The 20,977-nt window shown below is 43.1% G+C and overlaps 1 protein-coding gene across 5 annotated transcripts in view; it reads right to left on the bottom strand.

The window, feature by feature from the left end:
• The window catches only part of Bach2 (BTB domain and CNC homolog 2), a 340,628-nt gene that overhangs the window by 79,496 nt on the left and 240,155 nt on the right, over nucleotides 1-20,977 (bottom strand). For all 5 annotated transcript variants that reach the window (XM_051161111.1, XM_051161126.1, XM_051161118.1 and 2 more), the window contains one exon: nucleotides 1,499-1,753. In XM_051161111.1, the coding sequence (XP_051017068.1) occupies nucleotides 1,499-1,741 (243 nt within the window). In that variant the 5' untranslated portion in view covers nucleotides 1,742-1,753. The remainder of the gene's footprint in view (nucleotides 1-1,498; nucleotides 1,754-20,977) is intronic.

The following is a 20,977-nucleotide window of genomic DNA, read 5'->3' as shown; positions in this document are numbered from 1 at the left end:
CAATCCTAGTGGCAACTTACTGATTGCTGTGCCTCCTTTCGGAGTAGGCGGGGAACGGCCACCCGACTCGGGACCACGCCTCAGTGGCCGTTGCACTGCTCTGTCTGTTCTTGTTACTAGCTACCAAACAGTCTGCCCCGAGACCCGACCCTGGCTACTTCATCTTTGAATGATTTACTCTCATCCTTCTCACACGGAAGTGTGAGAAAGGGGAACGGAGGAGCCGATAGTGACTGTGAGAGGGTGCCTAGTGTGAAAATATTTCAAACTTAAGTAGCTAGCTCATCAGCTGGCCATTCTTCTGCCCTGTGCAGGTAGTCACAAGTGCTGTCTAATGAGAAATTGGAGTGTGGTGTCTCTTCCACCCCACACACCTTGTTTTTAGTGCTGGGGGTTGAACACGCGAGGCAGGTGCTCTACCCCTGAGCGGCATCTCCAGCCCCTTTTCGTCTGTTTCTTTCATGTTAGATTCCAGTGAGTTTTGGTAGTATGGGTGCTCTGTACTGCTCCCAGTTTTACATGTAACCACTGGCTCATTAATACTATTGCTGCGTCTCTGAGGCACCTGCGTTTGTGATCCTAGAACTCAGGTGTAGTTGTAATCTTCAACGCTTTATGTCTTTGGTCTTTGACTTCTCTGCTGAGAAGAAGCTACAAACTGACCCCAGATCTCATTTACAAGGTCGTGGATGTGAGCTGCGGCTCTGCAGGTTGTTGCAGTGCACAGCTTGCAAATGGTTGCTGGAGGCTCTGGAGTTGCACTCTGTGCTGCACACAGAGCTCAAGGATGCTGGAATCATCCCCAGTCAGTCCTCTGAGAACACGGGGTAATCTGAAGAGTGGCCAGCTTAATGGTTCGCCATTGTGAAGCCCATCTTTCGGGTCCCTGCCTCTCAAACCACCTGACTGTCATCTCTGCACGGAACAGGCCCAGCTATTCACGTCCCCAAAGTACCAAAATGACTGTCCTCACCGAAGCAGCTAAGAAACCCGAGTGGGGGATATTTTCAATACTGATGAGAAAAGCAAATTTACACTTCTTAGAATCTCACTGCATTAATGGCGAGAATTGCTGGTTGCTTTGCTTTTCTCCTAAGTAAGTAAGGTCCTGTGAATTCTTTCGCTGTTTTATTCTCAGGGGAAATCTAGTGATCCATTTGAAAGAGAGAAGAAATAGCAGTGATTCAAATCCTACTTAGAGGACTGCATCAGTCTATTCAAAACCCGAAGTTTAAGTGAACCAGAAACTGTGAGGGCTTGGGCCCCAGGTGAGGCTCAGTTCCCTTAAAGAAGCACACTCACTTTGTATTCGTGCATCTGGGGCTTCAAGTGTATCAAATAGAAACTGATTATGCTGCAAGCCAACATATGTGCGTGACGTGGACATCATGTGCCACAGTGCAAATGTAATTTCCACCTCTTTCTTTGCCAGTTTTCTTTTTTAATTAAGTCAATAAACCTCCTGTAACAACCCCACAAACACACCAAGTAACTGTACCTCTTCAGGCAAGCTGACCACCAAGTCATCTTTTGTCTGTCCGACGAGCGCTTGCCAGAAGTATTCACTGCAGGCAGCCAGCACAGCCCGGTGGGCTCGGAACTCCTTCCTCTCCACAATCAGTGTCACATCACAGAGAATGTCCTTCTTCCGTTGGTCATTGAGGCCCAGGAGGATGTTGGCACAATGGACTGTGGACTCATACACATACATGGGGGAGTCAGACTTCTCATCCACAGACATGCCGTTCAAACCCTGGAAGAAAGAAAGGCTGGGTCAGTGTCCCTTAGAGTGGTAGAGAAGGTAGAGAAGACCGCCATGCCTCCTAGTGCCCCTGCCATGAGCCTGGCAGAGAGGAACAGGATCGCTAAGTGGCGCAGTCATTCTGGGTTGGCATAACAGAGTCATCTGGAAGGCTGCAACCTATTGCTTTGCTCCCACTCACTGCATGTCTCTACCCTGCATTTTTTTTTTTCCTATAAGAACTGCATGCTACCCAATGGCTCCACTGGAGCATCCAACCCCATGCCTTTTAACGGAGCGCCTTAGCACTGGACAGTTTTGACTTCGTTAGGAGGGTAAAATGGAACTTGTGTGTATAAATTGTTGGATTATGACCTGAGATTTGTGTTAAAAGGGAACAAATCACTTTGAAGTATTTTGAAATGCTGTTTTGATGAAGTACATGCAAGTTCCTAAGATGAAATTTGGCAACAATGTTAAGTAGACTAAATATTTAATCATGAGATGTGATTTAATGAATGCCCTCGACTATATGCGCACCAGAGTGCAGATGCAGCCTGTTATTCTACCCATCCTCTACCCTACATGGCAGGGTGTGAGCAATACAACGAAGTGGTCACTCTGGTCTCATATATGGAATTGTACTATCATTATCCCAGAGGATTCAATGAGCATCTTTAAGGAAACAATATTGCAATAAGAACCATGAGAGAAGATACAAGGTAAGATTATCTTTACAAAAACATCTTTGCTTTAAAAAGCACCCTGGGAGTAATTTTCAAATGCACTGCTCAAAACCCAATCAAAGGCTGGGTTTTCAGAAATGCTTGCCACTAGCACAAATCCCACTAGCAAGTCCTTCTCCTGTCTTTATTCTTACTTTTGAAAACAGATGAGATTGGAAATGTTCAGGGTGGTGCTGGGCATGGGGGCACACACCTATAATCCCAGCACTCAGGAAGGCACAGGCAGCTAGATCTTTGTGAGTTCGAGGCCAGCCTGGTCTACAAAGTCAGTCCACGACAGCCAAGACTACCCACAGAAACCCTGTTTCAAGAAACAAAACAACAAAAGCCCCCAAACAACACAACACCACCAACACCAACACCAACAAACACCACCACCACCACCACCAACAACAAAATCCTCAAAACAGCTTTAGTGTTGGATACTGCATTACTTGGAGTATGCGATTGCCGTTTTGACTTATGTACACAACTGAGAAGCCATCCATGCAATCAAGACGAACCACCATCATCCAGAGTCTGCTGCAGCCTTTACACCTCTGAGCAGCCCTGCAGCCACTGCTCAGCTTTCTGACAACATGTTTGCCTCTTTTGGAGTTACAATGAATGAAATAATGTATTATGCTGTCTGAATGATCTTACTCAGAATAATTATTTTTATCTTCTCTTCATGCTGTTGGATATAGAAAAGGTTTGTTCCTCCGTACATCCTTTTGCTAAGAATGTAAACTAGTGGAAACCAGCACAGTGGTGCGTGAAGAAAGCTAAACCTGGACTACCTGTATGATCCAAAGGTACAACTCTTGGGTATACACCTGAAGGAGCCTTTGTTGGCAAGCTGCAGAGACACTCACACGTCTGTGCTTACCAAAGCACTACTGAAGTAGTTGGGAAATGGCAAGCCTAGATCCAATATACAAACTAATGAATAAAGAAAATGTGGTACACATAACAATAGAGTTTTATTCAGCTTTAAAGAAAACGTGTGGAACTAGAAAGTGAAATTCGTCAGACTTGGAAAGACAAACGTCGCATATTTTCTCATATATGCAGAATCTATATTTCAGTATGAAATTAGAATGGGTATATATTAAAAGGGAACAAGATAAAACAATAGGGGAAGGTAAAAATCCCATTTTCTTTCATATGCAGAATCTAGAATTAAATACACATATGTAATACATACATACATACATACATACATACATAACATGGAAACAGAAGAGAGACTCTTTGGGGGCAAGAAAGTGACCAACAAGTGGTGGGGAAGGAAGGAAGGTGAGGGCAGTGAGACCAAACACGAGCAAAGTATATGACATAAATGTATGGAAATACCACTGTATTAAGGAGGGAAGTTTAGTAAGGAGAGGGATGGAAGGGTGGGGTAGAGGAGGTGGGGATAACTAACACTAAGGATGTTTTAAAAAGTCACATGAAAATCCGTTTTATATGGCTTCCTAAATATATAAACATATAAACATATTTAACTGGAGGTACCCCACTAGGAGACCATGATCCTCCTTGAAGCTATAAGATGGCAAATAAAAAGCCTAGTATCAGCGGTGGGACATCCTCCCTCAAGATGTTGGCTAGAGGTGTCCCAGATACCCCTAAAACAATACAGGATATTGTTACTGGTCTTGACTGCTCACCAGAGCTTGATGGTAAAACCTTATTGCTGACAACACCACACAGATTTGTCACAGGACATGAGGAAATCAACTTGGTACTGAACCATAAAGTTTTCTCCCAGCTGCCTAGCTTTCATAGTACTGGAAGGTGCTTTGTAGGTTGCTGGAAGAAAATGTCATCAACAATCTGAGAGCCCTGTGAATTAAAATAATAGCTGGCATGGCGAGATACACCCATGGGTGCAACAGTGGCACAAATATTATGGAGTAGCCAACCACTTTCTGCCTTTGAATTTAAGTAAGTCCTTTTGTTCAGGGGGAAAACAATTGCCTGGTACTGTTAGAGAACTCCTAGGCTCCAGGGTGAACCTACTACTGTTACTGTGCCAAATGAACTGCATCCGAAATTCTCATCTCTCTACCTATACTGCAGCGCAGTGCTCAGACCTCATCAGAGAAGTTTCTTTGTACAGTGAATGGTGGCTAAATACAGAAACTGACAATTGATCCAAGTACTACAGAGAAGAAGAGTCATGGAGTGCTCAGAACAAATGTGGTAACTAGGTTACGTCCCCTGAAAAACTCAGGGATGACTGCGGAAGGGGGATGGAAAGATTCTAAGGGACAGAAGTTGGGGAGAATCAGGGCAAACCAGTGTCTTCAGGGCATGGCAGGACCAACATCCTCATGAACTCACAGCAGCTGTGGTTGCCTGCACAAGACCAAGCCAGGCAAAACTCTAGCATAGAGAAAGAAGGGGTTCATAAGCCCCCACACATAAAGGAGCTATGGGCAGTTGATGAGTTCTTGGATAGGGAAAAGCAGTTTTCTTTAATGGTGTGGCCTCTGGTAAGCCCACTGGAAGTTCCAGTAGATGGCCATACAGCATGAGACAATGGGCAGCAGAAATTGAATTTGGTGAGCTAGCTAAAAGTGGGGGGGGGGGCAGGTGGGAGAGATAACACACATAGTTTGGGAGGGAGGGGACTAGAAGTGGATTTGCAAGGAGTTACTAGAAAGAGTGACAGTGAGTATGATAAAGATACATACTATGACATTTTCAATAAAAATATTAAAAAGTAAATACCACAGGAAAAATCTTTTTTATTTTGCATGCTAACTAAAAATTAATTTTAAAAAATTTGTTATGCTACTACTGAATTGTATTTACTGTATGTATATAGTTCAAATTTTAAGCCGCTCATATCTACCGATGTGTATTTGGGTTGTTTCCAATTTGGGATCACTATAAATAAAGATTCTGTGAACATCAGTGCCTATGTTTATATGGGCAGGTACTCGAGTGTCTCCCGGGTAAGGATCCCCTGAGAGTGGATGGATTGCAGCGCACGCGCAAGTTTAAGTTGTTTTCTCACATGGTTGTACCATGCATCTTACCTTTCCCTAGGAGTGTGTGAGCATTTGGCTCCTGACATCTTTGCCAGCAATTGGCTTGACCAGTCTCTGTAACTCTGTGTATCCTTGTAGCTGCACTGTGATACCTGCTTGTGGTTTTGGCTAGTCTTCTGTAATGGCTGAAGATGCCAAGCGCTTTTCTGTGCCTGTTGGTCACTGCCAATCGGATTCTTTGCCCATTTACTTCTTTTTTTATTAATTCATTCATATTACATCTCAATCTCAATTGTTATCCCATCCCTTGTATCCTCTCATTCCTCCGTCCCTCCCGCTTTCACCCTATTCTCCTCCCCTGTGACTGTGACTGAGGGGGACCTCCTTCCCCTGTATATGCTCATAGGGTATCAAGTCTCTTCTTGGTAGCCTGCTATCCTTCCTCTAAGTGCCACCAGGTCTCCCCCTCCAGGGGACGTGGTCAAATACCATTTACTTCTTATGTTTAATTCTTGAGGCGGGGTCTGGCTTTAGCCTGACTACCTTTCAACTCTAGATTTCTCTACCTCTGCCTCACATGTGCTGGGAAGATACATGAGGCCATGCTGGACTCCTCCCATTTTGAATCAGGTTGTCTGTTTCTTGTGGAATTTTTGAGAGCTCTTACTGCTCTCCACAGTCCCTTATGTTAATATTTTCTCCAGTCGTCTATTGTTTGCCTTCTTCTAATTGTTATTGTCAAAGTTTTCACTTGATAAAACCCAATTTTGTAACTTAAAAAAATTATGCTTTTGGTGTCAAAAGCAAGATATTTTCTTTGTGCTGTGTGAGTATTAATGTATTTTCAAAGATTTATACCTAAGTATTCAAATATTATTTTAAAGTATTAACTGTTGACTCTTCTTTGACAATATTTTCAGTACTGGTGGTCAAACTCAGGGCCTCTTGCTGGAATTCTAGGCATGAATTCTACCACTAACTTACATCCCTAGTATCAAAAAATGATTTTGTGTCTTGACTTTACATCCTGAAACCTTGCCCAACTTGCTTACAAATTCCCATAGCCTTTTCTTGAAGTGTCTACAAAATTTTCTACAGTGAAGAGCATGTGATCTGTAAACAAAAGTGTTAACTCCTTTTTAACCTGGATGCTTTAATGTATTTTTGTTCTGGAATTCGTTGCCAGCGCCTCTTGTCTAACACAGAGCAGAGGTGAAAAGAAATGAACTCCTTGCTTTGCTGACATTAAGGGAGAAACAGTTCCCATCTCACCGGGATGTACTGTGTTAGCAACAGGTGGTTCACAGATGCTTTTGCTGTGATGATGAAGTTTCTTCCTATTTCACATCTTTTCACTTGGATTGCTTCCATTAAGAACCTGCTCTCAATATACAGGGGGAGGTAATCCCCCTCAGGAACAGTCATAGGGGAGGGGAATAATGGGAAAATGGGGGGGGGGAGGGAGGAATGGGAGGATACAAGGGATGGGATAAACATTGAGATGTAACAAGAATAAATTAATAAAAAGAAAAGAAAAGAAGAAGAAGAAGAAGAAGAAAAAAAAAAAAAAAAAAAAAAAAAAAAAAAAAAAAAAAGAACCTGCTCTCAGAATCCCAGCCTGGGTCTGTGGGTGTGGAGTTTTCAAATCTGAAGACACTTCCACCTTCAATTACTCAAGTGTTTTTGCTAAATATTTTTGCTCTCTATCCACTACTTTCCTTAGCATGGCCCAAGACTTGTCAATTAAAAGTTGTCTACCAGTTCAGAAATGCCCTGCTCACTTAAAAATGTTTTGTAGCCAAGCATGGTGGTTCACTCCTGTAATCTCAGCACTCAGGGAGGCAGAGGCGAGTGGATCACTGTGAGGTCAAGGTCAGCTTCAGCTACAAAGTGAGTCCAGGACAGACAGGGCTGTTACACAGAGAAATCCTGTCTCGAAAAAACCAAAACCAACTAAACAAAAAAACCCAAAAAAATCAAATAAATTGAAATTGTTATCCTTTTTTTCTCTTTTTCTCACATTCCAACCTGGATGATCTCAATTTCAGTAGTCCTTTCTTCTGCCATGTCTGTCATCAATCTTTTTCAAAGGTAATGTAATTTTTATCTCACTACTGTGACCTCAGCTATTATACAAATGACTAAGATGGGTGTTTTAAAATATCTTCCATGTCTCTGCTTAAGATTTTTAACCTTCTGACTTAACACGAAAGGAAATCACTATCCCTACTGCCTGGTGTTTGGTATTTGTATTGGTTTTGGCTTAAATCCTCCTGCCACAATCCTTCTTCCTTTGTAGTATCGAATATACTTGACTGGATGCCAGACACTGTCCGTTAAATTTTGGACTCAATTTTGCTGATGATGGATATTTTGTGTTATGATGTATAATTCTGAGCTTTATTGCAAGACAAGATAAGGTTCTTGGGAGTAGTTTGAACCTTTCAGATTTTGCATTTGAGATTTTATGAAAAAGAGCATTTTGTCTGGGGCTCCATAGTCCTCACTACCTATTCATGACAGCTGTGAGCACTGTACTTTATGTCTGCTTGAAGTTGGGTCTTCCAGTCTGGCTATGAAGAGCAGGCATTAATCTAAGACTTTCTGAACTCTGAGCTCCTTCTGATGGTTCTGGGCAAGACTTTCCCCATGTCTGAGATGTCTGCTTGCAAACACGTGCTCATCAGGCCTCTGAAGAACACTGAAGGGAAATTTTCTGCAACCTTTGGGGTTCTCTTTGCTCTGCTCCCCTGCTTTCTGTCTGGCCACCACCACGTATCCAGACGCTGAGCTCTGTCCACTTGACTTCAGAATCAAAGTGCCTTGCTTTCTCTTTGCTCCATGGTCTGGAAACCCTCAGAGCAGTGTGCTGGGGTCAGACCTTCACTGTCATTGGGGTGGACTACTATTCTTTGCTGCCTAATATCTAATGTCAAATGTCATTACAATGTGTGTTCATGCTCATGTGCATGCATGCTCATGTTTACAGAGGCCAGAGGACAACCTCAGGCATTGTTCATCAGGAGCCATATAAGGTTAAGCATGCGTGCGTGCGTGCGTGCGTGCGTGTGTGTGTGTGTGTGTGTGTGTGTGTGTGTGTGTGTGTAGGGTCTCTCATTGGCCTGGGGCTCACGGATTTGTCTGGCCAGTAAGCCCCAGGGCTCTGCCTGTCTTTGCATTCCAGCACTGAGATTACAAGCATGTGCCACTTTATATGGCTTTGTTGTTGTTAAGTCTCTTATGTATTGCAGGCTTTTGTTCCTTCTGCTTTGACCTGTCAAGTGCTTGGATTACAGGCATGCAATACCATAATACTATGCCTAATTTTACAGAGTGCTAGGAAGCAAACATACTATTTTGTGCATGCTGTCAGCACTTTACCAACTGAACCACACCTTCAGCCCATCATGGAGCTTTTTAACACAGGCTCAGCAAGTCAAGCTCAGGCCTTAGTGCTTGCATGGCAGGCACTTTGCCAACTGAGCTGCTTGCCCAGGTCTCTAATGCATTGAGAGGCATCATTCCATGTATTTTATTTTAATAGTTGTTGAGATGGAAGTGTAAATAAAATACCCATTGCCTAGTTTTGGCTAGAAGAAAAATTTCTGGATTTATTTTTTAAAATTGCTTTAAACACTTGTTGTTGTTGCGTGTGTGTATTTATGTGTGAGAACGTGCCACAGCATACACGTGGGAGGGATCAAAACTACCACCCTCTCCTTCCAGCCATCTCAATGGCACTCAATTTATTAGTTATAATTTCTCTAGTATTCTAAAGCAATAACTTATCACATTGCTAACAATATAGTGCAAGCTACACTCTGTTATAAAATGTGTTTTTCAATACCTAATTAAAAAAAGGTTTTGTGAGGAAAACACATTAGTTCCTTGGCATTCAAGTAAAAAAATTAAGTATTTTTGAAGTTGTTTATTTACAACCAGTTAAAAAATGAAATGAGAAGAATAACATTATGAGACACAATTCAGTTAAAACAATCCTAAATCATGGAATAAAATCAAGGTCTCTTGGTGTCTGCCTAACACTAGGAAACTGCTGGTAATTTTTTATTACGGAGTAAAAAAACCACAAGTGTTTTCTACTAGCTTCTTTTTAAAAGGGTTTATTTTATTTTTAATTACATGTATATGTGTATGTCTGCATGTTGGGGTCTTAGCTAATTTTATGTCAAGTTGACACAAGCTAGAGTCATCTGAAAGAAGGGAATCTCAATTGAGAAAATGTCTCCATAAGATCCAGCTGCAGGGCACTTTCTTAATTAGTAATTGAGGGGGAGGGCCCAGCCCATTGTGAGTTGGGCCATCCCTCGGCTGGTGGTCCTGGGTTCTAGAACAAAGCAGGTTGAGAGTAAGCCAGTAAGTAGCACCCCTCCATGATCTCTGCATCAGTTCTTGCCTCCAGGTACCTGTCCTATTTGAGTTCCTGTCCTGGCTTCCTTTGATGATGGACAACAACACGTAGGTGTTAGCTAAATAAACACTTTCCTCCCCAACTTGCTTTTTGATCATGGTGTTTCATCATAGCAATAGAAACCTTAACTAAGACATGTGGGAATGTGCATATAAGTGCAGGTGCCCACAAGACTAGGAGAGGGCTTTGGATCTCATGGAGCTAGTGTAACAGGCAGTTATGATCAACCGATACAGATGCTGGGAACCAACTCAGGCCCTCTGTTAAGAGCAGCAAGTGCTTTTAGCTGCTGAGCCACCTCTCCAGTCTCTCTACTATCCTCTAGTTGGAATGTTCCCAGGATTTTCTTATCTACCATATAAAGTTTCAACCCTGATTTCTTTTCTCCATTCTCAAATTATTGGTCCTAATGCATCTAGTTTTTTTTCTATTAATGTACAGGATTTATTGAATTTAAAAATTGTAACAGGTTATATGTAGAAGGCAACAGGCAAAACCTGGTTGAACAAGTAAAGTTGCAGGAAATAGATGACCCACCAAAGTTACCAGAAGAAGGGGATTAACAGAGGCTATGCCACTTTTCGTATCTATTTATGAGTAATCTATATCATTGTAACTACACTGGTTGTAGTTAAAGACAGGCTTGCTTTGCAGAATACAAAGCTGTAAAGTGAGTGACATATGAAATGGAAGAAAATACAGAGGGCAGTGACAGTGAGGTGCAGTAGAAAGCAGTGGCCTCTGCTGCAGCCATGCCACTGACCCGCTCTGTGGATTTGGACCGTTTCATTTTGTATCTGATTCTAGGGTTACAAAATGTAAAGCAAGGCCCACAAGTCCAGCTGTGATCTTGCAGTGCTACAACCCTACGGCCGTCCAGGAGGCTGTGAGGAAAACAGAGCTAAGCGATTGTACAGAGTCGGATATTGCGCCTTAGTGGACAGAAAGGGTCTTTCTTTGGCTTTTTGAAGACAATTTTATTGTTGCAGAAGTTGCATCAAATAAAGTAGACAGTGCATAAAGGCTCCTGTCAGGATGCACCATGATACTCCTAGGGAGGGCAACAGTTAAAGTTTCTTTTAGGAAACGGGAACTCAAGTGCAGAGGACACCTGGGTGCAACACGGACAAGCGGTGCTGTTAGTGCTTCAGCTCGTCACCTGGAAGTTTGTTCTGTGAACAAACCTGGGCAAGCGAAGATGAACTAAAGAATACATGGCCAAGAAAACTCCGCTGAGGCCTGAGTAGGGTCCTGGTCACTTTGGAGAGGAACAAAGTTATGTTCCACTAGGAGCTGCAGCCAATAAGGCAGAAGGTGGGTTATTATATTCCAGTATACAATACAAGCAAGGATGCAGAGCTCCAACACAGGCAGGGGTGGAGGTGGGAGTGGTGGGGATGGAGGGTGGGGTGTGTGTGTCTTGAGGACCCGACCTTTTCCTCAGAGGGCTGGCTTTTGAAAGAACAGGGATATAGCCATATATGGAGTCCCAGTTGACAGAGTAAGATATAATAACATATTAACATGGATATCTGCTCTTCTGGCTAAACCATCAGGTAAGGTTTGAAGACATTTAAACACTATTAATTCTATTTATCAAACACTATGGCTGAAATCTACTTGGGGTGGTGCTGGGGATTGACTCCAGGGCTTTCCACATGCTAGATGTTTTTGTTTTTTGTTTCTTGAAATTGCTGTGATGAAATACCATGACCAAAAGCAAACTTGAGGAAGACAGGGTTTACTTCACTTCCACACCACAGTCCATCACTGAGGGAAGTCAAGGCAGGAACTGAAGCCGAGGCCATGGTGAAGTGCTGCTTACTGCTTTGTTCCTCACAGCTTTGTACCTCAGCCTGCTTTAAAAAAATACCATCCAGAGCCGGGCGTGGTGGTGCACGCCTTTAATCCCAGCACTCAGGAGGCAGAGGCAGGCAGATCGCTGTGAGTTTGAGGCCAGCCTGGTCTACAAAGGGAGTCCAGAACAGCCAAGACTACACAGAGAAACCCTGTCTCAAAAAAACAACGACAACAACAACAACAAAAAAAACAAAAAACAAAAACAAAACAAACAAACAAACAAAATACCATCCAGGACCACCCACCACTGAGGGATGGGCCCATCCATATCAATCATCAATCAAGAAAATGCCTCACAGCTCACAAGGCAGTCTGATGGGGGACATTTTCTCAACTGAGGTTTTCCTTCCAAAATTACTCTGGCCTGTGCCAAGCTGACACAGAAACTAGCCAACACACTAGGCAAACACTGAAACCCATTACCCTGAAATGGATGCTAGGCTTTTATGTAGTGATTTCCTGGATGTTCTTGGAGAATTCTTTCTGCTATTGTTATTCCTAGTCCTCCTCTTATTCTTTACACCCCCCTACCCATCCCTCCCCTGGTCTCTTCAAGCATTAAGGGAACACACTAGTTTCTGCCGCCCTTTGCTTCACCCCTCATCTTCATGTTTTCTGTGACCGCTCATCTGTGCCTTTGGCTCTTCTATCACTGCGGTACTGGTACTGAGCACTCTGCTTTCAGTCTCACCGCCCATTCCTAATGTTAATTAAGCAACACTTGCCGCCTAATGCAACAAATCAGCAGGGATCGCAGGATCTAAGAATGAACTACTTTACAGTGTGGGGAGCAAGGATCCCAGAATAGCACACAGGAGTCTGACAGCCAGCCTTTACTCTAAGCAGTAGACAATGTGTTAAAGCGTGCAGACACTAGCTGAAGTCAGATTGCGAGGAAGCCTTCCAAAGGTTCTGATTTGGGTTTTGGCTGATCTCATTCTTTCTGCATGCCAAAAACCCCAGCTGCACATGTGCATAACACACACCCCCCAACCTTTTCCTCATATGGTTCGGCAGGAAAAGCTAATTGCTACTATATCATCATAGCACGCTCATCCCTTCGAAGGAAGCTACATGGTCCACAACCCTTATCAGTCAAAAATGCAGTATTAATGAATGCAGACTCACTTATTAACGTATCTGCTCTTCATTCATTACCAGATCATATTCAGATAGTAAAGTGTCTAACAGTTCTAGTGTTAAAAGTATAATTCACAAAGTTAAAAAAAATCCACAGTGGGAAATCTGAAGAGCTGCAATTCACAAAAAAAATAGAACGTTAAATTTTACAGACAACCTGTCATGTCTAGAATGCTTGGGATGAAAAAAAAAATGAATATGCCTTGTGGGTGAAGGAAAGGAGTAAATTATAAGCCATTTCACTTGGTGGCTCCCCCACATTACTCCCAGAAACAGTGCATTAAGTAAATACTTCTGCGAATCAAACACTAAATTATTTAGTAATTGCCGAGTGAATTTCTGCTTTTATCAAGCATTTAAAATGTTATTCGCTATAAATCTGTAAGGGTTAGTTTTCAGAGGAGAAAGTTACCAAATCTATAGAGACTTGAGAGTGTGGAGACTATTGAAATGGCTCCAATGTTTCTTTTGGGTTGAAAACACATTCTAAGAACATCAAACTTCCTACCGAAAGTAGAAAAGCAGTTCAATGTCAGCATTTCCTAATGGAAAAGGGAGTGCTTGTCGCTTAGTGTCACTAATGCCTCAGACAGCTAAAGGGAGGGCCTGTCTTGGAGAAGCTAGAATGTTTGTCTGCTTTGTTTACTCAGCCTCCCCATCTGTCTGTCTTCTGCTTAGCATCAAGGGAGCTACCATCGTTAGGACTGGAGCTCTACAATTATATCATCAAGTCCTTAATGGTTCTTAAAGGTTCCCTAGGTCAGTGTAAATGTCCACTTGCCTTGACCTTTCAGGAGGAGCTTCAACTCACTGTCACCTTTGCAACAATAGTGTTTGTTTGTTCGTTTGGTTTTTTAATTGCACAGTTGAGAAATCCAGTCAGATCTGAACACAGAGAAACCACAAGAAGCTCTGCATCTTTGGTGATTGTTCCGTTTGTTACTTTTGCACGGATCAAAATATGAAAGATTTTAAACTCCAAAGCATCCAATAAGATAGTAGCAACTCATTGTAACTTTTCATATTTAAATATAATCTGAATGGAAAGGCAAAGCCTGATACAGACGGAGAAAAATACTACAATGGGAGAGGCAGACTGTAACGAATCCATCTGAAGAGGATAAATAGGACCGAACAGAACCATTGGCTTGGGAGGTAGAAAGTCTGAGGAGATGAAGTTGATGATGGTGTGAAGCAACAGGAATTCTTGTTTGTTGGTGATAGTTGGTTTAACATCTCTGGAAACCATCTTGCATTGTCTAGTGAAGTGGAAGGCATACATGGATTATTGCATTCCTGGGGTACAGTGGAGATACTCTTGGATCCCTTAATGGAACATTTTATAAGGGCATCCACAGCAACATTGTTTATAATAACCCTCTAGTGGAAACAATGCAATGCCTGTCTGTCAGTAGCACTGAGGTATACAGCATTTATATATTTATATCATGGAGTAATACAGTGAATCAGAGCCACGTGTAGCATACAGATTAATGTCACAAACCTAATGCTGAATGTTTGCCCACAGAAGCAATATAAAATCATAACGTGCATCCCAATTCCATTGCTGTGTTAAAACGAACAAATCTTAAACATCCAGTGATACATAGTTTATGAGATAAACTATCTGCATTGATGATCTTGGGGGCAGGGCTGTGGGAGGTGATGAGATCATGTTGTGATGGTGGAGTCTTCATGAAGAGGGTTAGCCCCACCTGAAGGGATCATTCTCTCACTCACTTCCTGCCACACAAGGACACAATCAGATAATGGGTGTCTAAACCAGCAAGAGCCCCTTTAAGAACCTGACCTGCGGGTACCCTGCTTCCAAATTTCCAACCTGTGCCACTGAGAAATAAATGCTTGAGATTCAGCCATCTAGCATGAAGCATCATTATTCTTTTTTTTTGTATTTACAATCAATTTTACAAAAACAAAGTCTCCCCTCAAATAGAAAGGACCAGGATCCCCAGTATCTATCCCACAATAATCTATTTTCAGAGATCCCTCACTTTCCTTTCTTACAAAAGCAAAACCAATTTGTGCATCTCTTCTTTTTCTTATTTATAACTTGAAGAAACACGTGAACACAAAGTATTCCTAGTTAGATTATATGTGTTTCTATAAAAGTACAAGAGCTTTGGAAAGTCGTGAAACAAGCATTTCTAAACACAGTTCTAGAAGGAAGTAAAGATACGTTGAAAACAATGTAACTGGTTGGGTGGAAAATACTATTATGTAACTCTGGAGGGGGCTGAAGAGAGACAGAGCCTCTCACTGGCCATGTGAACCTCCCTGTCTACAAACAAAGTCAGCCCAAAGAAAAATGAACCACATCTAGTAAAGCACAGAGCCCAGGGGGACAGAGGCTCTCTGCCCATCTGAATTAGTGCTCTGGGAGGCAGGGTCTCATCTAAAAGAATGTGGGTTCTCTTGTCCTTCTGCAGGTCTGCTCAGTGATACCAGGCGAAACAGCATGTCTAGGAAGCCAGGGAGAAGGTCCCAGCTTGAATTGAACGGTAAGACGGGACATAAACTATTACTGTCAAATGAATGTGCACACTGAAATTGACACGTAGGTCTTCAGGCCAGGCAGCCCAACATGAGTGGCCACTATCAGTGACAGCTGGGTGATGGTGTGGGCGTGGGAGAGAGGACAGTGGGGAGAGGAGTGTGGAACTGGGAAGGAAACAGTAGGTTAAACAGCTGTCTACCCTGTTGTTTCCCTTAATGGTTCTCTCTCCTCCTCCTCTCATTCTTTTGTGGCAATCCTTCCATCTAATGGTACAGGTGACACTCTTAAATTTTTCGTTGTGAGCCTAGCCTTTAATGGCTGAGCCATCTCTCCAGCCCGCAGGTGACACTCTTATCTACTCTTCTGGGTCAGGGCACTTCCTATTATTGGCTAGTCTTCTTTTCCAAATTGTTACATTCGGGTTGCCTCTGGTGTCATTTTTCTATGTTCTCCATTTATATTCATTTCTCATACATCAATTTCTGCTTCCCATTAGCATCCGCCTCGTAGAGGACAGAGAAATGTCATCTCTTTTCTACATTTTTCTTTATCAGGGCATCTGTGTGAAATATTCTCTCTCAATGTCCCCTTCTAGCCAGCACAATATTCCCCTAGAGCTTCACACTGTTAACGTGAGAAGAATCCGTGAACAGCGATTAGGAAGCTGAATGAGGGTGGTGGAGCCTGTTTACTTCATTAAGGTTCCTTCAGGGAAAATTTGAGGATGGGAAACTGAGAGATAAGGGTTAATGCTAAAAGAATAAAAGATCCATTTGACTCAGAGCAGTCTTCAGTCTGCCTGGATTCTATCAGACACCCTTCTCCATGGGGAAATCATTACAGAGAAATGACATGCAAAGTGCACCATAAAGCGCCTGAGTCAAACCACAGGGAGGATGACTCAACGGATCACTTTACATTTTAATAGAAGGCGCTGTAGATCTGTACTGAGTGCTCAGTTCAGCGGGAGGGGGAGAGGGGGAAGGGGTGGGGGGAAGGGGTGGGGGGAAAGGGGGTAGGGGGGTGGGGGGGGGGAGGAAGGGGCACTCTCCTCTCCTCCCCAGACCGGCTCCATCGGGTGGGAGGGGAGTTCCCAGAACCTAGCAGAAATTATTCTGTCTCAAAAAGGAACCGAGTCAAAGACTCACAACAGAATCAGAGATTAAGAAAAGACAACAGATAGTCAAACGTGGAAAAGGGGGACTGTGCGCTTCATCATGACTGCCAGCATTAAGGCAGAAGAGAGAAACTAAACTCAGCTATAAGTGGGCTTCAGATGTGCTGAGGAGCCAGACAAGGGAGAAGAGGAGAGAAAGTTAGAACACTGAGATGCTATAATGAAGAACAATTTTGTTTTTTATTGAGTCAGTTTCAAACAATTTGCCATGATAATGAACGCCAAAAGTTTAGCCGTCAGGCCAGTGACCATACTACACTGGAGTTTTGCATCTGAATGTCAGAGGCAGTATCAGTAATGCCACTGTAGCTAGTGCAGGTTAGTTAGTGCGTGCAGATGCTAACATGTGAGACTTACCAAAGAGAGAGTAAACTTCCCAAGATTAGGATGCTAGAGAGTACGTCACTGATGCCAAGTCCTTCTTTGTGTGCAGGACCACCTCTAGACGCTTAGTAAGCAGAAAGGTCTGCCTGTATGCAGCTAGGTGGCCATTCCCTCTTGTTATGTCTGCTGATGCTTCCAGGCTGAAATACAGCCTTTACAGAGAAGGCCCTTTACAGTTTTAGTTTTGACGTAATTGATCAATAACAGCAGTGTGTACGGCATGTGAGCACGCACGTGAGTGTGTAACACAGCAAGCATGTGGAAGGCAACAGATAAACTTCAAGAATCAGTTCTCTCCTTCCTTTGTGGGATTTGGGGATGGCAAGCACTTTTACCTGCTGGACCATCTGTCTGGCCCATGAAGAGATTCTGAATAAAAGAGAATTTCTTTTTTTTTTTTTTACCCCCCCCCCCACATTGGGTCTTTTAGACATGTCTTTTTCTGAAACATTGTCTTCTCTACAAGCTGAATGGAGGAGGCTCAACTGTACCCGACTCACCTGCTAACTAAAGAAATAAAGGCGCAGCATACCGAATTAGGCAGCATCTAATGAAAGCTCTTTCAGGCAGTGTTCTCAGAAAGGCTTGTGGATTTCCACTGAAGTCTGTCTCCCTTACTCCTTCTGTTCCACTTAGAAGTGACTGAACTCCCAAGGTGAAGCCTGGCCAGTACAAGGACTTGGGCCATCCGCCACCACATAGAAGGTCAAACGGAGGTGGAAGATGAACACAGGTGAAAGGCTCTCCCCAGAGGAAGTGGGAAAGGCAGAGGTCAGCAAAGCGGGTTGCTAGACATGGGAGCAGGGACATGACAGGACAGAATGTACATGGAGTTTCCTAGGTGGCTTGCCCTACCCTTGGCAGCTTCTCAGAGTAAGGATTATTAATACCAAAAGTGACAGAAACACTTCATGCCCCAGAGCATGCTGTTAATGTAGAAGGTGCCATGTCACACAGAGTATCTTCTGGGTAAAGCAAAACGTATCAAAGAAAGGACCATTCAAAGATATTTCTTTTTGTTGTTGTTCTGGGTGGCCCACCCCTTTAATCCCAGCACTTGGGAGGCAGAGGCAGGCAGATCGCTGTGAGTTCGAGGCCAGCTTGGTCTACAAAGCGAGTCCAGGACAGTCTGGGCTACACAGAGAAACTCTGTCTTGAAAAAACAAAAACAAACAAACAAACAAACAAAAGATACTTCTTTTTATTTGTGCTTAAATGTGCTTGCCTGCATGGATTCCTGTGCACCCTGCTCATGAAGGTACCTCTGGAAAGAGAAAAGGCGATCAGATCCCCCGCGGAACTGGACTTCCAGTGAGTTGTAAGGCACTTGATGTGGGTACTGGGAATCAAACCAAAGTGTCCTGCAAGAGCAGTAACTGCTCCTAAGCACTGAGCCACCCCCCAGTTCTCTTACTCTTTACAAAAAGTCCAAATTTGCCTGGTTACAGGGGTAGAAAACAATCTTCTCCTGAATGGTCAGGAATGAGGACCTCAGAGGCATTTGGGTATGCCAACAGCGCGAGGTGGCTTAGGTTTTTGAATCCACACAGCACCCATTTCCCACTTCTTCCTTCCCTACCCTACACCAAGGGTTCGCCTTTGATTCCTGCTTGCTCACTTCCTGGATGACAGATGATGCTACAGTAATTAACAACTGTAACTCCTGTTCTCACTATCTACAGAGTAAGACTATCTTAGATCACACAGCAGAGTGTTAGGATGCTACTTATTTTTGTAGTACATGCTCAAGTAAAAAAAAAATCTGCTTTTTCTTTGGGGTGCTGGGATCACATGCAAGGTCCTTTGTACTAGGCAACTGCCACGTTACTGAACTACAATATCCTCAGGCCCAAACTATCGTCTTGAGAAAGTTATATAATTTGCGCATTCTATAAACTTGTAATTCTGTACCTATGGAGCATCTCTCACATGAAGGCAAATGGGATCACGTGAAGAACGGTGCTTATTTCATTTGCACACATTTTCTTTTTAACTTGGGTAAAGGCCAGTTTGCTTAATTTCCATTCAAGGCTGCAAGGATGGGACAAAGTGTGCCCTCTCATGCTTCCTGGCAGCTTTGGCAATGACATCACTGTAGCCTGCCTTCCATAATGTTCCCCAGGGACCATGAAGGTCACAGAAGGCAATGGATCTAAGAGCATTCTGGATAGAAAGGACTACTCGGCTTACATCAGGAACCATCCTCATTACTGTTTGACTAAATCTACACACACTTATACCAAGAAAGTCTTCTCTCTCTCTCTCTCTCTCTTTTTTTTTTAGAAAGTCTTCTCTTATGGACACCTACTCCTGACATATTTCTCTCTGATGTTAAAGGCGTGCCTGGCAGATGGGGAACTTGTATAGATATGTATCTAATAACAGTTCCTAAAATATTCACCCCTTTCTATTTGTTGCATGCATGTGCCTTGAATGTTCCTCTTTCTCTCTGTTGTTTTTATACAACATTAGCAGAGAAGTGTGTGCTTTCTCTGGGGCCTCTCAGCCTGAATCTAAATGCTGATCATGCGGTCATCTCAGAAAACCATCAGAACTCTGGGTAAGGACACTTCTTCATCAGCATCCAGTTGCTGGACAGAGTGGATGATGTAATGCACAAACACGTACAGTGGCTGGGAGAGCACCTGAGGTGGAGTGCAGGGTTTACTAAGTACAGCATGTGTGCACAGTATAGAGAGGGGATGGTTGTAGGCACAGGCTGGAGCCAGACTGCTTGGATTTTAGTTCTGACTGTCTCATTTGCTGCAAAACCTCAGACAGGCCACCTTAGCTTTTCCTTGCCTCTTTTTTCCACTCTTTAAAAAATGTGATAGCATCTATTTGATAGGGTTCTGAGGATTAAAACTTTGCTCATTTGCTCATTAGTTCATTAGTTTACTTATTCAATACTCAGTAAGTAGTCAATAAAGTTAGTTTTTCTACTGTGCCAACTTTTAAAATGCATGCTTCATTCCCAGTAACGTGTAATTCCTACTTTTAGCACTGCCTCCTGCCTGCTTCAGACTCTGTAGATATTTCCTATCTCTTTGAATTACAATAGTTCTCAAATTGCACATATGTATTTAAGGTAAATAGTGTGGTTAGAAGCCTGCATTTTACCCCTATAGCAGTTGATCTAAAGCCCCTCCCCCAAAATACTACTGGGAACTCCCACCTGTGAATTCCTAGAGCTAGGTGGTCCTAGCGGCTTGTTTACATGTTCTGAGTCTCCTCCTATGTGGGAAGAGGAGCACATAAATCTACTGAGAGGTCACCTTGGAATGGAAAGTGCCTGCTCAGACTCTGATCATCTTCAGGCCTTTGTTCATACACTGCTCACTCAGTGAATTGTCCCTGACATCCTTATTATATACCTCTAGTGTCTAGCTTGCACACTCCAGACTCCTTCCTACTGCAAAGTACCATAAGGTCACATAAGGGAAGGGCTCACCTACTCATGGACCACAGAGCATCTTTCTCCATTGGTTGCATACAAGTTGGATCGTTCTATAATATAGTTTGGCTGTTCAATTCTGCCAATAGCTTTTGAAAGAGGAAACTGACCACACCCATTTACAAACACAGACTTCCACCTCAAATTGCCAAAAAGCTTTCCCTTAACAGTGCCAGCTCTGAGCGGGTGACTGTGGCACAGGTCCTCAGCTGAGAGTTCAGAGTACCCATCACCACTGAGGGGTGATGCCTTGCAATGTTGATACCCTGGGGCCACACATGGCTATGGAGTGCTGAGGAGATGATTTGAGGATGTTTTTCTGATCTTCACTCCAAGAATCAATAAGCACAAAGACCGTCTAGCAACTGTGTTCCTCATGCAGTCTGATGACAGATTCCTCTTGAATAATGTAAGGCATCAGAACCAAGTGCGACCAACATTAAAAAAAAAAATCCAGTCGTGATCTCCTTGGGAATGTGGAGTAGCATTTTTACAGCAACCCCAGAAACAGTCACCCACCCTCTTTGTTCCTCCCCACTATTGTTTTCTA

Source organism: Acomys russatus, chromosome 2, assembly GCF_903995435.1.
Source record: "Acomys russatus chromosome 2, mAcoRus1.1, whole genome shotgun sequence".
In the NCBI taxonomy this organism is placed as follows: domain Eukaryota; kingdom Metazoa; phylum Chordata; class Mammalia; order Rodentia; family Muridae; genus Acomys; species Acomys russatus.
Note: the sequence above shows the minus strand (reverse complement) of the source record. Positions and strands in the feature narration are given on the sequence as shown.